At 40.4% G+C, this 18,779-nt stretch overlaps 1 protein-coding gene across 1 annotated transcript in view; it reads right to left on the bottom strand.

Annotated features, from left to right (window-relative positions):
* DNAH6 (dynein axonemal heavy chain 6) overlaps positions 1-18,779 on the bottom strand; it is a 284,536-nt gene that overhangs the window by 110,176 nt on the left and 155,581 nt on the right. The window contains exons 41-46 of the mRNA XM_018054768.1: positions 17,743-17,914; positions 16,676-16,822; positions 15,997-16,070; positions 13,894-14,048; positions 4,804-5,035; positions 944-1,096 (exon numbers count right to left, since the gene is read on the bottom strand). Coding sequence (XP_017910257.1) covers positions 944-1,096; positions 4,804-5,035; positions 13,894-14,048; positions 15,997-16,070; positions 16,676-16,822; positions 17,743-17,914 — 933 coding nt within the window. The remainder of the gene's footprint in view (positions 1-943; positions 1,097-4,803; positions 5,036-13,893; positions 14,049-15,996; positions 16,071-16,675; positions 16,823-17,742; positions 17,915-18,779) is intronic.

The raw sequence follows: 18,779 nt of genomic DNA on the forward strand, positions 1-18,779 counted from the left end.
GGAGAAATGAGAGTGGACCGCAGCTGTGTTTTGTGCATGTGTGTGTGTGAGAGAGAGAAAGAGAATGCATTTCATAATTCTGCTGATAGGCTATTGTTGTTTAGTTGTGAAGTCATGTGCAACTCTTTTTGCAACCCTATGGACTGTAGCCTGCCAAGCTTCTCTGCCCATGGGGTTTCCCAGTCAAGAATACTTCAGTGGGTTGCCATTTCCTTCTCTAGGGGATCTTCCTGATGGACCCAGGGATTGAACCTGAGTCTCCTTCATTGTCAGGAGGATTCTTTACCACTGAGCCACCTGGGAAGCCCTCTTGCTGACAGGACATGGAATCAAAAGCACTGAACTCCTCAGGCAGGGCACTGCGGGTGTGTGAAATAAACTTGTATTTAAGAAGGATAAGAGCAGCTTTCCAGTTTGGATAGGACGATGACCCTCTGTGGAGAAGGCAATGGCAACCCACTCCAGTACTCTTGCCTGGCAAATCTCATGGACAGAGGAGCCTGGTAGGCTGCAGTCCATGGGGTCACTAGGAGTCAGACACAACTGAACGACTTCACTTTCACTTTTCACTTTTATGCATTGGAGAAGGAAATGGCCACCCACTCCAGTGTTCTTGCCTGGAGAATCCCAGGGACAGGGGAGCCTGGTGGGCTGCTGTCTCTGGGGTCGCACAGAGTCGGAGACGACTGAAGCGACTTAGCAGCAGCAGCAGCCTGACCCTCTGTAGGTAGCAGGGATTCTGTTTTGTGCTTTCCCTAACCATCTTCGGAAGTCTCATGAACCAATGCTTTAAATGTAGGAAATAAAGTACATAGGATTAAAAACAAATTACACTGAAAAAATTCTACCCATGGACTGCTTAAAAGGGTTTGTGGATGACTGGAAAAAGGCCGAGACAACCTTTTCTTTTCCAAAATCTTATTACCATTTTGACATGTCCTACCTCATCTCTATTTCCCTCAGAAATTCCTACTTCTTTTGCTCTTGGTCTGGTGGCTGCTAAAACCTGTTCCAGTTCATCCTTTTCAAATAAATTAGGCACTTCACCTGAGTTCAGAATGTTATTTATATCTTCTAGAAACTCTTCCACTACAATCTGTAGAAGAAAGCAGAGTGGTCATTGTAAGTTAGTCAACCATTTTACATTTACTTCCTATACATTACAAAGCAAGCATATGATCTCAAATTCACATTGAGTTAATTTTATCTTTAAAAGAAGATAGCCTTGGGGGATCAAACCAGTCAATACTAAAGGATATCAACCCTGAGCATTCACCGGAAAGACTGATGCTGAAGCTCCAATACTTTGGTTATCTGATGCCAAGAGCTAATTCATTGGAAAAGACCATGATGCTGGGGAAGATTGAGGGCAGGAGGAGAAGAGGGCGACAGAGAATGAAACGGTTGGATGGCATCACTGACTCTATGGAAGTGAATCTGAGTAAATTCCAGGAGAGAGTGAAGGACAGGGAAGCTTGGCATGCCGCTGTTCATGGGGTTGCAAAAGTCAGACACAACTTGGCGACTGAACAACTACAACAATCTTGGGAAGTAGCCAACATGTTAAAGCAGGATAACCCTGAGCTCACCTCCTCCCACGGGCACACCAAAATTACAACTATTTACAGAGCAATGATGAATGAGAATGACCTATTTAATGCATATAAATAAAAACAGAATTAGGCAAAATGAGGCAACAGAAGAGCATGTTGCAAATAAAAGAAAAGTGAAAGTGTTAGAGGCTCAGTCCTGTCTGACTGTTTGTGCCCCATGGGCTGTAGCCCACCAGGCTCCTTTAGCCATGGGATTCTCCAGGCAGAAATACTGGAGTGGACTGCCATTTCCAGGAACGAGATAAAATTCCAGAAGAAGAGTAAATGATGTCCCCTTCCAGATTTTACTGGTCCACTTTGGCAGAGATTGTTCTTTGCCAATCAGCTCAGTTTGGGTTTCTGGACATGTTAACTGGTAACATCTTTGAGCAGGTGGGACTTGCTATCAGTGTCTATTTTGGGGTGAGGACAATGCCTGAGCTCTGAGGTCATGGGTGATGCTACTGGCTGAGAACAGTTGGACAGGACTTCTGACTTGGTTTTGAATGAGCAAGGCTATAGGATGAACTTTGTGATTGCCTGGGTTCTCTGATCAGGTTTCCTAGACTATCAGAACTGGGTACTATACTTAGCAGTAGGTGGCACTAGGAATTAGCTTTCCTGTCCTGGCAGAGTGGAATAACCGGCTTCATGTGCAACAAGGATGTCTGTGGTCTTGACTCTAGCCATCCTGCCTGGCTGAGTGGGTCACTGGCTTTGCTGTGTGGATGATCTGCTCTTCCTGCCAGACTCTCCTAGGCACTGCTGGGCTACACAGCTTTCCAGGTGTTCTGTTCAGGTTCTTTGACTGGGAAGGGCCAAGAGGTACACTCAGCAGAGAGCAGAGTGTGACTCAGTTCCCCTGCCTGGGTGAGTGGGGGGCCTGACCAGGCTCCAGGGCTGGCAAGGCAGTTCATTTGAGGACTTGTAATCAGGCAGATCTGCATCTGCTGAGCTCCTTGGTCAGACTGACTCTGCACATGAGTAAAGCTGCTGGCTTGGAACATTACTTGGGTGCTGAGGGTAAAAACTTGGTCTGTCATGATCAGAGTGCTGGTTATTATATCCTCAAGCCTTCTATGTCACAATTGGATTCCTAGGGGTCAAGTGCTGCAGAGTTTCTCACCATCTCTGTGATTCGAGACTGGAGTGAAACCCCAACGTGGCCCAGAATACCGGGGAGCAGGATGTCCATCTTGGCCTCTTTCTTCCCACTGGAGGAACTGGTAGGCTCGGGGGAGACCTCTTAATGTGATGCTGCGATGGCCTGGGGGTAGGGCAGTGAGGTCAGTGTGTAACTGCTCCTCTTATCCTTCTAACATGGTCTGTCTCAGTCTCTGTGGCATGCGGGTATGCTTCGGCCTCACCCCCATGTCCTAGGACTTTCTCCATGTCTTATCCATGAATGACTGTCAGTTGTTCTTGTGAGGGGGAGCAAAGTGGGGACTGAGCTATTATGGCCATCTTGGTGATGTCACTTGCTGTCACTTTGTTCTTGCATTATTTTCCTGATGTCATGAAATTGTTTATCTGTGTTCTCTTGTGACTCTCAGAGAACCTTTAGAATGATTATTTTGAGTTCTTTGTGGGCCAGCTTGTGGATCTCCATTTCTTGGGGCCAGTTATAGGAGGTTTACCATGGAGTTACCTTCCCCTGATTCTTCACGATCCCTGTAGACTTAAGTAGTGTCAGTGTATTCGAAGAGGCAGTCAGATCTTCCAGATTTCATGGGATGACTTTGGTAAGGGAAGACTTTTACCTGTAGCTTGGGGCACACTGGGGTGTTAGACTCCAGGTCTAGGGAGGCAGGGCATCAGATGTGGGGGCATGTGGTATGTGAAGGTTATGTCTCTTCCACTCAGGCTACTGGGGTCCACAGGATCAACTACCACGCGCACTCTGCGAACACTGCAGAAGGTTCGTAGGGGTTGCAAGGGTCACTGCCGTCCTCAGCGGTGCCTCCATGTGCAGGGCCCAGGGCAGGGGGCTGCTGGTGGCCACATATTCAATTCTCGTTTGTAAAAGATATTTACAAACTCAGATATAAGCTCACTGCATGTAACATATGTCATAAATATTTTTCCTATTTTGTGATCATACTTAGTCATGTTTACAGTGCTTTGGAAACTAAAAAGAAGTTAAAATATTTATATGTCAGATTTATCACTTATTCTTTGGATGATTTCTGTTTAAAAATTAATTAAAATTTATATATATGTATTAAAAATTTTTGTTGGAGTATAGTTGATTTACAATGTTGTGTTAGTTCCAGGTGTAAAACAAAGGGAATCAGTTATACATATACCTGTATCTACTCTTTTTTAAGATTCTTTTCCCATATAGGCCATTATAGAATATTTAGTAGAGTTCCCTGTACTGTACAGTATGCCCTTATTAGTTATTTATTTTCCCTAATATTAAAATACCCAAGTGTAATCAATGTAGAAAATGAAGTGAAGTGAAGTGAAAGTTGCTCAGTCGTGTCTGACTCTTTGTAACCCCATGGGCTACACAGTCCATGGAATTCTCTAGGCCAGAATACTGGAGTAGGTAGCCCTTCCCTTCTCCAGGGGATCTTCCCAACCCAGGGATCAAACTCAGGTCTCCCACATTGCAGGCGGATTCTTAGCAGTTGAGCCACTTTATTAGAGAATAAATTCAAAATCAGTTAAATTGGTTGTGGTAGACAAGAACGTAATCCTACTTTAAAGTTAATTTAACTAAAATATAGCCATTATTTTTTACTTTTCTTGAGTAAAGCATATCTCCCTAATTGATTTCACTTAGGGAATTACTTTTTTATATTTACTTCCACAGAAATAGTTTATCACCTTCTGCTGTCTACGTCCTTCCTCTCCAAGTTAAGTCCCTTCTTAATGCTCTGAACCTCTGCTTACATTTTCTTATGTAGAATTTAAAGATGGAAGTAATAGTTGTTAAAAGAAGCAGTATTTTATAAGGTCCAAGAACTCTGTTATAAGATGGGAAGATTCCCTGAACTACATCATTCATATAAGCTATTTGAAGGACAGGTGCGATTATAACACGTGTCCTTTTCCTGTTCTTGTTTTTGTGTGAAAGTCGCTCAGTAGGGTCCAGCTCTTTGTGACCCCATGGACTATACAGTCCATGGAATTCTCTAGGCCAGAATACTGGAGTGGGTAGCCTTTCCCTTTCCTGTTCTTGCTCTTTGGCTATTTAAATATGTACCTGGGTGTCTGTGAAGAGGAAAACCATATTCCTGTCTTCTACACCAGCCAGTTTGTACAGCTTCCTCAGGTCCTCCTGAAAACTGTCATAATTATATCCCCGGCTCAACTCAATCTGCAGACATCTATAACCGCATATATGAGCTGCGAGCCTTGTAAGAGACTGCTTTCCTGTGCCTCCCACTCCAACCAGCAGGGCGTTGCCTCTCTCCTGACGAATCATGCGAGCGATCCTGTGGGAGACAAGGCAGAAAAAGGTTTAGTTATGGGGTGCAGATGTGGCTTCTGCTCTGAATGCCCACCCACAGTGGAAGGCTAGTGGCTGCTGGAGGGTTATTCCCCAGCCAAAGGCCACAGGAAAGAATGGGGTACGTCTGAGGTTCACGGTTGGGAGAAAAGCACTGGGGGTTTCCTTATAGCCGTCTCTCGTCCATTTCACAGGCTGTTGACTTTGGTCATGAAAACTGAGAAAAACAAATATACCATATTAAATACATACATATGGAATATAAAAAATGGTACAGATGAACCCATTTGCAGGGCAGGAATAGAAATGTAGACGGAGAGAACAGACATGTAGACAAAGGCAGAGAAGGGGAGGGTGGGATGAATTAGGAGATTCGGATTGGCATATATATGCTACCACGTGTGAAGCAGTTAACCTAGTGGGAAGCTGTTGTACAGCACAGGGACCTCAGCTTGGTGCTCTGTGATGACCTAGAGGGGTGGGTTGGAGTGAGGTTCAAGGGGGAGAGGATATGTGAATACATATAGCTGATTCCCTTCATGGTACAGCAGAAATGAACAGAACATTGTAAAGCAATTATATTAAAAAAAAAATCTCTTCTCCCTTTAAAGTGTGAATAGTCTTATCAGGAATGCTGGCTGATTTAGGCCACGACTTATATTAATCATTATATTGGCAAGCAGGTCTTTATTTCTAAGGATGAGCAAGCAAAAAAATCACTGAACATAAGAAAAGAGACTGCAGCTCAAGAAAAGATCAACAGGAACAATCTGAAGTGGATTTACTATATACAATTTCTGATTCATGTTAACAATAAAGATTTTTTTTAAAAATGCCATCATGATACTAGAGTGAGCACTCAGAAGTGGGGGGAAAAATCCAAGCTTAGGAAAAACTGATTGAAGTTGGAAAATCTGACTACCAAAGTGAAAACATCAGTGGAAGATGGGTCTTAAAAATAGGATATGGTGAAAAACTGAATTGGGTGGAGCAGAAGACAAACTCAAGGCATTTACCCAGAACTCAAATAAAAAAGATCATGATATTAAAAATGACGAGAGAAAATGGAATGTAAGGAAGACAAATCTAGGAGAAACAAATGCAGTCACAGAGACCACACTATAGGAATTGTAGAAGAAATGAAGGGACAGAGTTGAAATAAAAGAAAAAACTTCCCCATTGATCTGAGGAAGTTACTGAGGGTCAGGAAACAAAGTCAAAGAAGAGAAGCAAAACACAATGTTTTCTAAGAGAGATATAAATATAAAATAAACTCTGTGTGTGTGTATAGGTGACCGGATGTTTTATACATATATGAAATAGAAATCTATATATCTATATTAGGCATAATTTTGTGACATCTAACATGTAGATATAATAGACTACTCCCAAGGGGGTTTCTCTGGTGGCTCAGACTGTAAAGAATCTGTCTGCAATGCAAAAGATCCGGGTTTCGTCCCTGGGTTGGGAAGATCCCCTAGAGAAGGGAATGGCTATCCACTCCAGGATTCTTGCTTGGAGAAACCCATGGACATAGGAGCCTGGTCGGCTACAGTCCACAGGGTACTAAAGAGTTCACCATGACTGAGTGAGTAACACTTTCGACTTAGCATGCATACATGAGTCAATATATGAAACAGAAATCTACACTTTAGACATAACTAAAAATGTGTAAGGATCTAAAAAATAGATATACTAGATTACAGTCAAATAATTATAGGCTGGCTTCAAGAATCTCTTTTACAAGATGCCATTCCACAGTGGTTAAGAGGGAAAACTATCACGTTATTTCTCAGGGAATAAACCACCTGCAAACCTATCCTAAAAGGTTTCTTGAGGTATATAGAGAAACATGAATAAAATTCAAACACTCAAGAAAGGGGAAAGGATGTCAGTATAAAAGTGAGCAGTTTGTATGAGAGTCAAGTTCACTGCTGTTAAGATAAAAATGTAGGGACTTCCCTGGTGGTCCAGTGGTTGAGAATCTGCCTTGCAATGCAGGGAACATAGGTTTGATCCCTGGTGGGGGAACTAAGATCCCACAGGCTGAGGAACAACTAACTGAAAACAACGAGAGAGCCCACAAGCCATAACCAGATAAATGAAATAAATAAATATTTTAAAAGGTCAGTAAACTCTCCTTAAAAAGAAGTTGCAAATGTAAAAACTTTCTTTGAAAAATTATCATTGAAAATCTCAGATTGGACTATAGTTTGCTAGGCTCCTCTGTCCGTGGGATTCTCTAGGCAAGAATACTGGAGTGGTTTGCCATTCCTTTCTCCAGGGGATCTTCCCAACCTAGGGATTGGACCCAGGTCTCCTTCATTGCAGGCAGATTCTTTACCATCTGAACCACCAGGGAAGCCCCAACTGGGTCATGAGAAACTAGAAAATCATGAAATGTTGTTGTGTGTTTAGTCTTGTCTGACTCTTTGTGATCCTTTGGACTGTAGCCCACCTGGCTCCTCTGTCCATGGGATTCTCCAGGCAAGAATACTGGAGTGAGTTGCTATTTCCTCCTCCAGGCAATCTTCCTGACCCAGGGATCGAGCCTGAGTCTCCTGCATTGCTGGTAGATTCTTTACCGCTGAGCCATTGGGGAAAGCCCAGGAAATCATGAGAGAAATGTAAAAGGTTTAATTTCTCCCTCTCAATCTCTGTTTTTTTAAGGAAAGTATCTTTCTATCCTTTAGAAAGGATAGAAAGATACTTTCTATCTTTGTTCTATACCACATTTTGATAGAAAAGATACTTTTCTATCTATGTTCTTTATCTAGTTCTAATTCATAATGCTGATAACTAAAAAAAAAGGTTCAAATATTTGAGTAGGATAATGGTTTTATGACTTTTTAAATTAAGAAAGTAAAATATGATCATTGTAACTGATAGGAAAAAAAACACTGCTAACCCTTTACTGCATATACACTCCATCATGATGGTCTGGATGCTGTCCTGTTCTCTATGGGAGTAGTGTGTAGCTCATAGGTGTTGCTGTTCAGTTGCTAAGTCATGTCCGACGTTTTGCGACCCCATGAACTGCAGCATGTCAGGCTTCCCTGTCCTTCACTATCTCCCGGAGTTTGCTCAAATTCACGTCCTTTGAGTCGATAATGCCATCCAGCCATCTCCTTCTCTGTCACCCCGTTTTCCTCCAGGCCTCAGTTGTTCCCAGCATCAGGGTGTTTTCAAATGAGTTGGCTTTTCACACCAGGTGGCCAAAGTATTGGAGCTTCAGCATCAGTCCTCCCAATGAATATTCAGGGTTGATTTCCTTTAGGATTGACTGGTTTGATATTGCTGTCCAAGGGACTCTCAAGAGTCTTCTCCAGGATCACAGTTGGAAAGCACCAATTCTTTGGCACTCAGCATTCTTCATGGTCCAGCTCTCACATCTGTACATGACTACTGGAAGAATCATAGCTTTGACTATATGGACCTTTGTCGGCAAAGTGATGTTTCTGCTTTTTAACATGCTGTCTAGGTTGGCCATAGCTTTTCTTCCAAGGAGCAAGCCTCTTTTAATTTCATGGCTTATAGTAAGCGCTTCATAAACAAATTTATATCTGTTGACTTGTATGTGTGTGTTCACAAAAATGGACTTAAACTCTATACCACATTTTGTTTTGTGAATTTTTTTGATAAGTAACGCTTTATGGACATTCTCATGCTAGTTATAATGGCAGAGTTGAGTAGGTGTGACAGGGACTATAGCAGAGCCTAAAATATTTACCATCTGGTTATTTACAAAATGAAAGGTGTGGCTCCTTTCCTTAGGAACTGCCAGCTAAAAACTGATGCTTGCCATCTGGTTCTACAATAATGGAGTCACTTGTCACTGCAATTGCTGACCTTCAACACACCGTGAAAGGAGTTCAGGGTGGAGATCAGGTGTTGCCCTAAAGGTCCAGGAGCAAACGACGAGAATGAAAACAGAACACAAAATCTGGTGCAATGGGTCAGGGCATCTGCAGCCTCTATTGGACTGAGGTGCAGAGTCCACTGTGAGTCCAGCTTTTATTTCTAATTGCAGACTACAAAACTTTCTTTGATCTATCTTTCCCAAGACACTACATCAACATAGTCCAGATCTGCTTGTTTATACCCAGGTCGTTCCCTTCTGGGATAGTCTCAGTAACAATCAGCAAGTGCGTAGGCAGTGTTCATACCTAACGCTGACCCAGTGTTCCAAGATCCATGCTCCCAATCATACTCCCTTCTGGGTCTGGCCTTGGGGTTTGTAACAAGGAGATTATTCTTAAGAAAAACATGAAAGATAATCATTAACACAGTTTCTTATTATATGCTGTTTTTCCAGGTGCTATTTCTGTGGAATTTCTCAAGGTTGTGAAAGTACATTATTAGAAATTCCTACTACAGTCAGGAACGAGGCACTCTGCGCTCTGGGAAAAACTGGTAGGACAGGCCTTCAGATATCCATTTTCAGGAGATTTTATGAACACAATTTCTTATATCTTCTCATATCTAGAAGAGCACTAAAATCATTAAAGGAGACATCTGCTCCTTGTGACTAGCAGCAGCCTTCTGTTAAAATGTGCGCCTGACTGCATGTATCCCCCTTCACTAAAATCACCTACATACTGACTTTCCCCCTACCTCTCTGGAGCAGTTCCTTGGAGTTATCTGAGAGGCTGTCTCTGGGGCTATGGTCTTCATTTTTCCCTAGATAAAACTTAATTGCAACTCTCACAAGGTTTTTTTTTTTTTTCCCAGTTGACAGATCCTTTGCTAATTCCTCCCCCAAAGCAACTAAGACCCACAGGTATGATCTCCACAGCTATGTCTCTATCACAACACACATCTAGCAGAAGACACTTTAGATCATCTGTTTGCTTATATTTCCTCAGTTACCTCTGAGAGTATAAAATTGAGGGTTCAATGGATATGTCCCAGTGTTTTGTTGTTTTTTCCCATAATGCGTCAGGGTGCTACAGTGGATAAATATTGAATATTATTAATATCTTGCATTATTTATGTTACTCTTTCCTTTTTTTCATTTACATTATAGTAATTTGTTACTTCCATTTGAGATTGAGAAAACAAATGGCTTGTCTATCTGCTTCCTAGTGTTATTTTTCTTCTGTCAACTTACATATCAAAGGATAAAAACCTCCCTCCATTGAGACTCTTCCAAAGTTACATTTTCTCTACTGTAGAGGCAAGAGATACATTTCCTAATTAGTCATTTAATTTTATTATTACTTAAAAAATTTTTTGGCCATGACACACAGCATTAGGAATCTTAGTTCCAGACCAGGAATTAAATCTATGCTCCCTGCAGTGGCTGCCTGGAGTCTTAAGCATACTGGACTGCCAGGGAAGTCCTGTTCATGGCTTTATAGAGAGAGCCATTTGACCATCTTTGGAGTGTGATGACAACTTTGGGGGTATGTAACATATAAATAGTCTGATGCAAACTGCTCTTTGAAAGCACAGGCTCTGAAGTCAATTCTAATTTTTTCTGAGTTGAGAAAGCTTTTATTCAGTTATTCAATGCAACAAAAGCCTAGAATGCTAATAAATGGAAATGTACTATCTGTTATATTACCGAATATTTGGTATTTGCCCCCACACTGCTTTCCACCATGGAAGCCCTGTTCCTTGCTAATCAGCAGCAGGTGTTTGAAGGCTCTCATTTCCTCTAATCCCTAACTACCGATCCTCTCTAGAGAAAACAGCTACATCATTATTCACATGGCAGTCTTTTTTGCCAGAAAACCAAATCTCCCCCATTCTACAAATGGATTTTAATTTCCTTCTGTAATAATTTAAGCAAACTTTAAGTAGCCTGGTGATTCCCATTCATGAAAGTAAGAAAGATTATAAATATAATTAAGCTGACTTTTCCTATTGTCTGGTCTATTCTTCAGGAAGTTTCTCAGACCAGGATTCCGCTGTTAGTTTATTGTCTTTCAGGCTTAGGGACTGCCTGAGCCATGGGAATAAAAGTTGTTAGGAGAAAGTGTGTGGGTATTTTGGCAGGGGCAGATGGGAAGCAAGTGGTATCTTGACAACCCAATGGTAAACTATTGTATTTTACAACCCTTGAGCTGTGACGAACATAAATCTTTGAATTAGAGTTAATTAAATAGCAGAAGTATGGGAAACACAAAAGACTTGGCTTGCTTGTGGTTATAGAAAAAAAAATTCTGGAGATTTGTCAATCTTAATATGGTCCAACACTAAAATATAGTTGACAAGGGAAATAAACAAAGCAATTGTTTTCCATGGTAGTAGCCTATGGGAAATCTTGCCCTCACACACATTTTGCACAGCTTATTCCACAGAATACTACATCAAATCTGGGTATCACATGTTAAGTGAAACATTGAAAAATGATACAGGGCTCAGTATGTTGAAGACTGGAAATAATCGCTAACAGGAAACAGTGAAAAGTCTGGGATAACTGTGCCTGGAGAACATAAAGCTAAGAGGAGCTTGGAAATGATTTTCAAGTATTTGGAGGAACTGTTATGAAAAAGAGGGGATCCATTTTGGGCCGAGGCATCTACCGGTGAAGCCAGAATCTAAGCACTGGTTATGATCCCCGTAGCCTGTCACTGGCCAGCTAGAGGCTGTTGTTCAGTCACTGAATTGTGTCTGACTCTTTGCACCCCATGTACTAAAGCTGGCCAGGCTCCTCTGTCCATGGAATTCTCCAGGCAAGAATACTGGAGTGGGCCATTTCTTTCTTGCCAGTTGCCACTTCCTTCTTCAGGGGATCTTCCCAACCCTCCTCCTGCATTGGCAGGCAGATTCTCTTCCACTGAACCAACTGGGAAACCTGAAACACTGCTTATGATCCTCAGCCTGCCACTCACTAGCAAGAGGGCTTGGGACAGTTGACTTAATCTCTCTGTGGCACGCAATGTTATCCAAAACTGGCTGCAGTAATGTTTCTGATTCTACTTGCTTTGACTCTACAAACAGGTAGAGTTGCTGATCCTGTCTTGTGAATCCGTATGAATCTTTGGCCTGATAGAGTGTGGCAGAAGCAATGCTGAGTAACTCCCAAGGCTGTGTTGTGAAAGGCCATTTACCTTCAGCCTGGTAGTCTTTTGGGGCACAAGACTTTGGAGCCCTGAGTTACCATGTAAGAAGTCCCAACACTCTCCTGATGCTCATGCAGAGACAGTGGAGTCCACATGGAGGCAGAGATGGGCCAGGTGTTCTAGGTGTTGTCTGATTGCAATTGTGTGAGAGATCCCAGGGGAGACTGGCTGGGACCCATGAGAAATAATGAAAAAGTGTTCATCGCAGCACTGTTTATAATAGCCAGGACATGAAAACAACCTAGATGTCCATCAGAAGATGAATAGATAAGAAAGCTGTGGTACATATACACAATGGAGTATTACTCAGCCATTAAAAAGAATACATTTGAATCAGTTCTAATGACATGGATGAAACTGGAGCCGATTATACAGAATGAAGTAAGCCAGAAAGAAAAACACCAATACAGTATACTAACACATATATATGGAATTTAGAAAGATGGTAATGATGACCCTGTATGCGAGACAGCAAAAGAGACACAGATGTGTAGAGTGGACTTTTGGACTCTGAGGGAGAGGGAGAGGGTGGGATGATTTGGGAGAATGGCATTGAAACATGTATACTATCATGTAAGAAAAGAATCGCCAGTCTATGTTTGATACAGGATACAGGATGCTTGGGGCTGGTGCACGGGGATGATCCAGAGAGATGATATGGGGTGGGAGGTGGGAGGGGGGTTCATGTTTGGGAACTCATGTACACCCGTGGTGAATTCATGTCAACGTATGGCAAAACCAATACAGTATTGTAAAGTAAAATAAAGTAAAAAAAAAAATGAAGCTACTAAGTATTACAGTGGTTTATTATATAGCATCAGACCACTGGAACATTCTCTGAGCCTCATATTTAGAAAGATCATGACATTGAGCCACAGACAAGTGTTACCGAAGTTAAATGAGATATTCCATATTATGGTTTACATTCACACTCAGTGCCATTGGTATCATGAATACTGCTCCAGAAGATGGAGTATCAGAAGTTACGGGGAACAGATCTTAACTTACCTTTGAAGGGTCATTCCAACACTTAAAAACTTTTTTTATTGAAGTACAGTTGATTGACAATTTAGTGTTAATTTCTTTTGTAAAGCAAAGTGACTCAGTTATACACACACACATATATTCTTTTTCATATTCTTTTCCATTATGGTTTGTCACAGGATGTTGAATATAAGTCCCTGTGCTATACAGTATAACCTTGTCATTTTAACATTTTTAACACATATTTACAATTTCAGAATTGTTCAACAGGACAAGAGCCACTTCAAAGAGTTGTGTGTGCCTCAAGGACTGCAGATATTCAGCCTCGATACCTATACATCAGGGATGACCCTCACAGGACACCTGCAGTGGGTATGAGTCACACTCATAAGCAGATGAAATCTACGGTCCTTGCATTTGACTTGTTTTGCTACAAACAAAGTAAAATCTCCTATTTCTTTAGGCATGCATGTTAAATCACCTGGCTACTCTATATATTTCTGTAAACCACATTTAGATTTTAAAAATTGTTTTGTAATGAGATAGGACATTTTCAAACAAAAACAATCTATTAATATTTTGCAAAAATAATGACTTCTGAGATTGCATACAAAGTTCATGCCATACATATTTTACAGATATCAAAAATAACTTTTAAGTTATAGCAAGATTTGGTAATAGACCTTTGTCCATCTAGCAGTCAATTTTAAGAGTTTATATAACTTAATCCTTACCTTTTAATATAAAAGAAATAGATCAATGTATTATTGGGTGCTTGATGGCACTTTACCTTGAAACATGCTCTATAGCATCCTGGAAGAACACCAACTTTACTTCTTTGGGGTTTATAAGGTTATAATCATCAAGGTAGTCCTGTAGAACATTTGCGATTTTCTCCATATCAGGCATGTCATCATAAATCCGGTCAGATCTATCTGCTCCAAACTAGAAGATGATTTATTGGATAAGAACCAAGTTGGATCAATTCTGATGTATAAACATATATCATATACATAACCTTAGGAGGGGCCATTATTTTTATTTCTATTTCTATTTAATCATTTGCTTATATATGCTAGCAGGGCTGTAAAATGAAGGAAATGGGATTAAAGCAACTCAGATATTCATGGTTAACTGAAAAATTCATTTAATTCAACCTCTTCAAGTGAGACACTGGAATTTCAAATGATCTTTGCAATAAAATTCACACACAAGTTCAGAAATAATTAAAAAATTTTCTCACTTCTCTCTCATTTAACTTAACTCTGGTTTCATACTTTTGCTCCTAGGCTGTTGACATCAGAAAAGTGAAATGGTTGAAAATTAGCAGACTGTTTTATTAAAAAATCATGCCAGAACTATATATAGTTTTTGCATACTAGTCATTTGTTTAAATAAATCATTGAGAATGATATTTGGTACAAACTATAGGGCACCGAGTTCCTGTTTGGACCTATTGATAATTTATTGTCTTTGCCATAGCAACTGCCCTGGGGACATTTTCTTTTGAAATCTTTGACTAAAATACACATAGGCAATGGAAGAAGAGTCCAACTGCTCTTTTTGCTTTGCTTAAATTTCCCATTTGATAATACCACCATTAGAAACACATAGGAAATATAATCACCACCTGAAAATAAACTTTAAACTTTTAAAAAGAAACATTAAATATATATAGTTCATGGAATAAATTGTTTATTATTACCATATTTTTGTTGTCTAGGGTTATCAGAGTGGTGAGATATTGCATAAATACAATATAAAGATGAATCCATTCATTTGTTTAAACACCACCAGTTGAGAGCCACTGCTGCAGCTCTGTGTAGGAAATAGGATTTAAGTTGAACTAAACAGACATGGCCCTTGCTTTCTCAGAGACACTAGTAGTGTTGTGTGTGCCCAAGCAAGAGTCAGCTTGGTAAAACAAGATGGCTGCTTGTCAACATAGGTACGGTAGTTAGTTAGATAGAAGTCTTTTAACCTAGAATAAGGTTATTCACCTATAAGAAGTATATTCTAGGTAGGTCTAGAAGGTAAAATTATGTAGATGTTATTAGGGGGGACAGACTTGAGGCACTTCAGTTCAGTTCAGTCTCTCAGTTGTGTCTGACTCTTTGTGACCCCATGAATTGCAGCACGCAAGCCCTCCCTGTCCATCACCAACTCCGGGAGTTTACCCAGACTCATGTCCATTGAGTCAGTGATGCCATCCAACCATCTCATCCTCTGTCATCCCCTGCTCCTCCTACCCTCAATCTTTCCCAACATCAGGGTGTTTTCAAATGAGTTAGCTCTTTGCATCAGGTGGCCAAAGTATTGGAGTTTTAGCTTCAACATCAATCCTTCCAATGAACACCAGGACTGAAGCACTTAGTAAATGGAAAGTTTTGCTACTAATTAGAGCTACCCTGAAATGAAGGAGGCTAACTAATTGGTAAGAGAATTCCAGTTCTGAGTTAACAGACTAAACTTCTTTGCTTCCTTTCAAATGGAATACCTGATAATTCAGTCTCTGATTGACTATTATCAAAATGAATGTAACTAGATCAGAAGTCAGCAATCTTTTTCTCTCAAGAGCCATATAGTAAATATTTTAGGCTTTGCAGGTCATATAGTAACTGTTGCTAGTACTTCAGTCTGTCTGGTCATTAGAAAGCAACCAGATAAATAAGACAGAGTCAAATGGGTCTTGTGCTCCTATAGAACTTCATTTACAAAAATGAGTGGTGAGTGGATTTGGACTATGGACCATAGTTTGCTGACCACCCCACACCCCTCAGTCTAGGTCTTGAATCTTCACATGTGCAAAGCTCCTGTAGAATATGAATTGAACTAGAAAACAGTAAATGTTTTATAAACTTCAAATGTAGTCAAGTCACTACAACACACTTACCTTGATGAAATCTCCAAATATGATGGGCCTAGTCAAAAAATATTCCAGGCCTATAGCAATTCCAAAATGTTTGTCTATTAAAAAAATAAAATCAATTTTTAATATAATGATTAGCTTGAATGCAGGGTATTAATGGTAAGATATACACAATAACTACCCCTGCTACTTTACTTAGAAGCCTAATTAATACACATGAAACTGAAAGCCGATGTTAATACCACACCACTTTGGTTTGATTGATAATCTCTTGAATTTAAGATTAAGAATATTTACTATTAATATTCATTTTTATTAAATAACAGATATGAATACATATTAATAAATACTTTAGAAGTATCCTGGCTTCTTACCTGACAAAATGCTGTTTGTTTTCTACTTTCCCTCCTCTACTTAAAATTCTATACTGAATTAGGAATATTAATCCTTCCTGAATTTCAATAAAATGATTTTCATAACACTTCACATGTTGTTATATATGTGGGTCATCAAAGAAAAAAACTGTTACTAATGAATGATTACAATTTATTTTGCTCACTTTAGAAACCAAATTGTGTCTCCTTGGTCATCTAATGGCTAGGATTAGAAAACAAATTGTTTTTCTACTAAAACAATAAAAATAACCCCTGAAAAAACCTAACTAAATAAAGAAGGATAGATTGATATAAAGATTGATATTTACTGGCCATTTCTGTCAAAATAGCATGGAAATAGTGCTTATCTTCGTTGTTAATCAAACGATCATGGAAGACTCTTTGACATTCATGGCAGAAGAGTCTGAAGATCTGTATTTCTTCTCTTATTGTTCCTGGGTCACATTGAAGAATACCTGTTTTTTCAGAAAGGGAGAAAAGAAAAACTCTACAATTGTGGAATATCTAGTGATAGTTTAATTAATGAGAAAATCTGTAAGTTCAACTTTATCCCAAACTAAAGGAAATGGATAGTTGGATATATACATATAGTCATTGTGACCTCATGTTTTGAAAGCAAAATTGAGGACACATTATCAGCACAAATGAGCAGGGTAGCAGAAGGGGAATATAGAGCCTAAAGAGAACTATTATTTTTATTTTTAATATCTTCGTAGCTTATTTTATTAAAAAGATTTTTTCGGCCACACCACTGTGGCATGTAGAATCTTAGTTCCTTGACCAGGGATAGGACCCACATTCCCTGCATTGGAAGGCAGAGTCTTAACCATTGGACATTCAGGGAAGTCCCAAGAGAATTGTGTCTTTTCAGATGGGAGGTATTATAGCAGAATTGTATGCTGCTAGGGATGACCTGACAGAAGCAGCGGCACTGACAACGCAGAAGAGAAGGGGGACGCATAAAAGCAAAATCCTAGAGTCAGCAGGAGGGGATGGGTTCAGTGCCAGAGGGGCTGTTGGCACATATTAGGGGCAGGGACAGCAGAACCACTGCAGTGGGAGAGAAGGCAAGGGCAGGGTGTCTGGGAGATTTGGAAGAGGAGCCCCTTCTGGTTTGATTCTATTTTTTTTTTTTTCTTCAGTGAAAAAGAAGACAGGCTACCAGCTGGGAGTGAGAAATGGGATGATGGTTTGAGGAAAGTTGTGAAGCAGTCAGTGAAGGGTGGGGGTGGAGGGAGACTAAAACAGGGATACTGTAATAGAATTTCCAGGCAAATCTCAGACACCCATGTACATACACTTTTACGCAGGGATGTGTGGGTGAACGGAAATGGAAGGAGGGTGCAGGCCAGGGAATGAGAGTTCCATACACTACCTTGCACACATTTAGATAAATCCCTCAAGTTAAACACGTAATGAGACTTGGCTGGTGTTGGCAGAAGATCAACACTCATCCTGTTGTAGATTTCAACTGAGGCTTCCACAATGTTGGATGCAGTTTGCTTTACAGCTGGTGTGAAGTCATTCAGGAAGCCGTTTAAGATGGCCTAGAACCAGAAATGTAATATAAGAGGGTTGGAATGCTTTTAACCAAAATTTATCTTTCAAATACTCCAGACCTGATAAAATTCCAGTGCAAGGACCTGTGGGTGTTAAAAGTCTTCTTTTCTGGGGAAATGGGTAAGATAGGCATTTGGGCTTCCCTGATGGTTCAGACAGTAAAGAATTCACCTGCAGTGCAGGAGACCTGAGTTTGATCCCTGGGTTGGGACGATCCACTGGAGAAGGGAATGGCTACCCACTCTAGTATTCTTGCCTGGAGAATTTCAGAGACAGAGGAGTCTGGTGGGCTACAGTTCAGGGTTGCAAAGAGTTGGACACGACTGAGCAACGAACACTTTTCACAAATCAGGCACTTGGGATCAGCATATACGAATTACTGTCTATAAAAGAGATAAACAACAAAGTCCTACTGCAGATGGGACTGCAGTAGGAAGATCCTCTGGAGAAGGAAATGGCAGCCCACTCCAGTATTCTTGCCTGGAAAATCTCATGGATGGAGGAGCTTGGAAGACTACAGTCCATGAGGTCGCAAAGAGTTGGACACGACTGAGCAACTTCTCTTTCACTTTCACTGACTCGATGGACATGAGTTTGAGCAAACTCTGGGAGATAGTGAAGGACAGGGAAGCCTGGGGTGCTGCAGTTCATGGGTTGCAAATAGTAGGACATGACTTAGCGACTGAACAACAACAACAGTTGTATATATACAAATATAGTATTTTACATATAAATATAGTTGTATATATGCAAGTACAGTTATATATATATATATAAGTATATATTTATAATTACATATATGTTAGTTCATTTATCTAAGTTATCTGTCTCTATGGTAGAAGATCTGTGAGG

This window comes from Capra hircus, chromosome 11, assembly GCF_001704415.2.
Source record: "Capra hircus breed San Clemente chromosome 11, ASM170441v1, whole genome shotgun sequence".
Lineage (NCBI taxonomy): Eukaryota > Metazoa > Chordata > Mammalia > Artiodactyla > Bovidae > Capra > Capra hircus.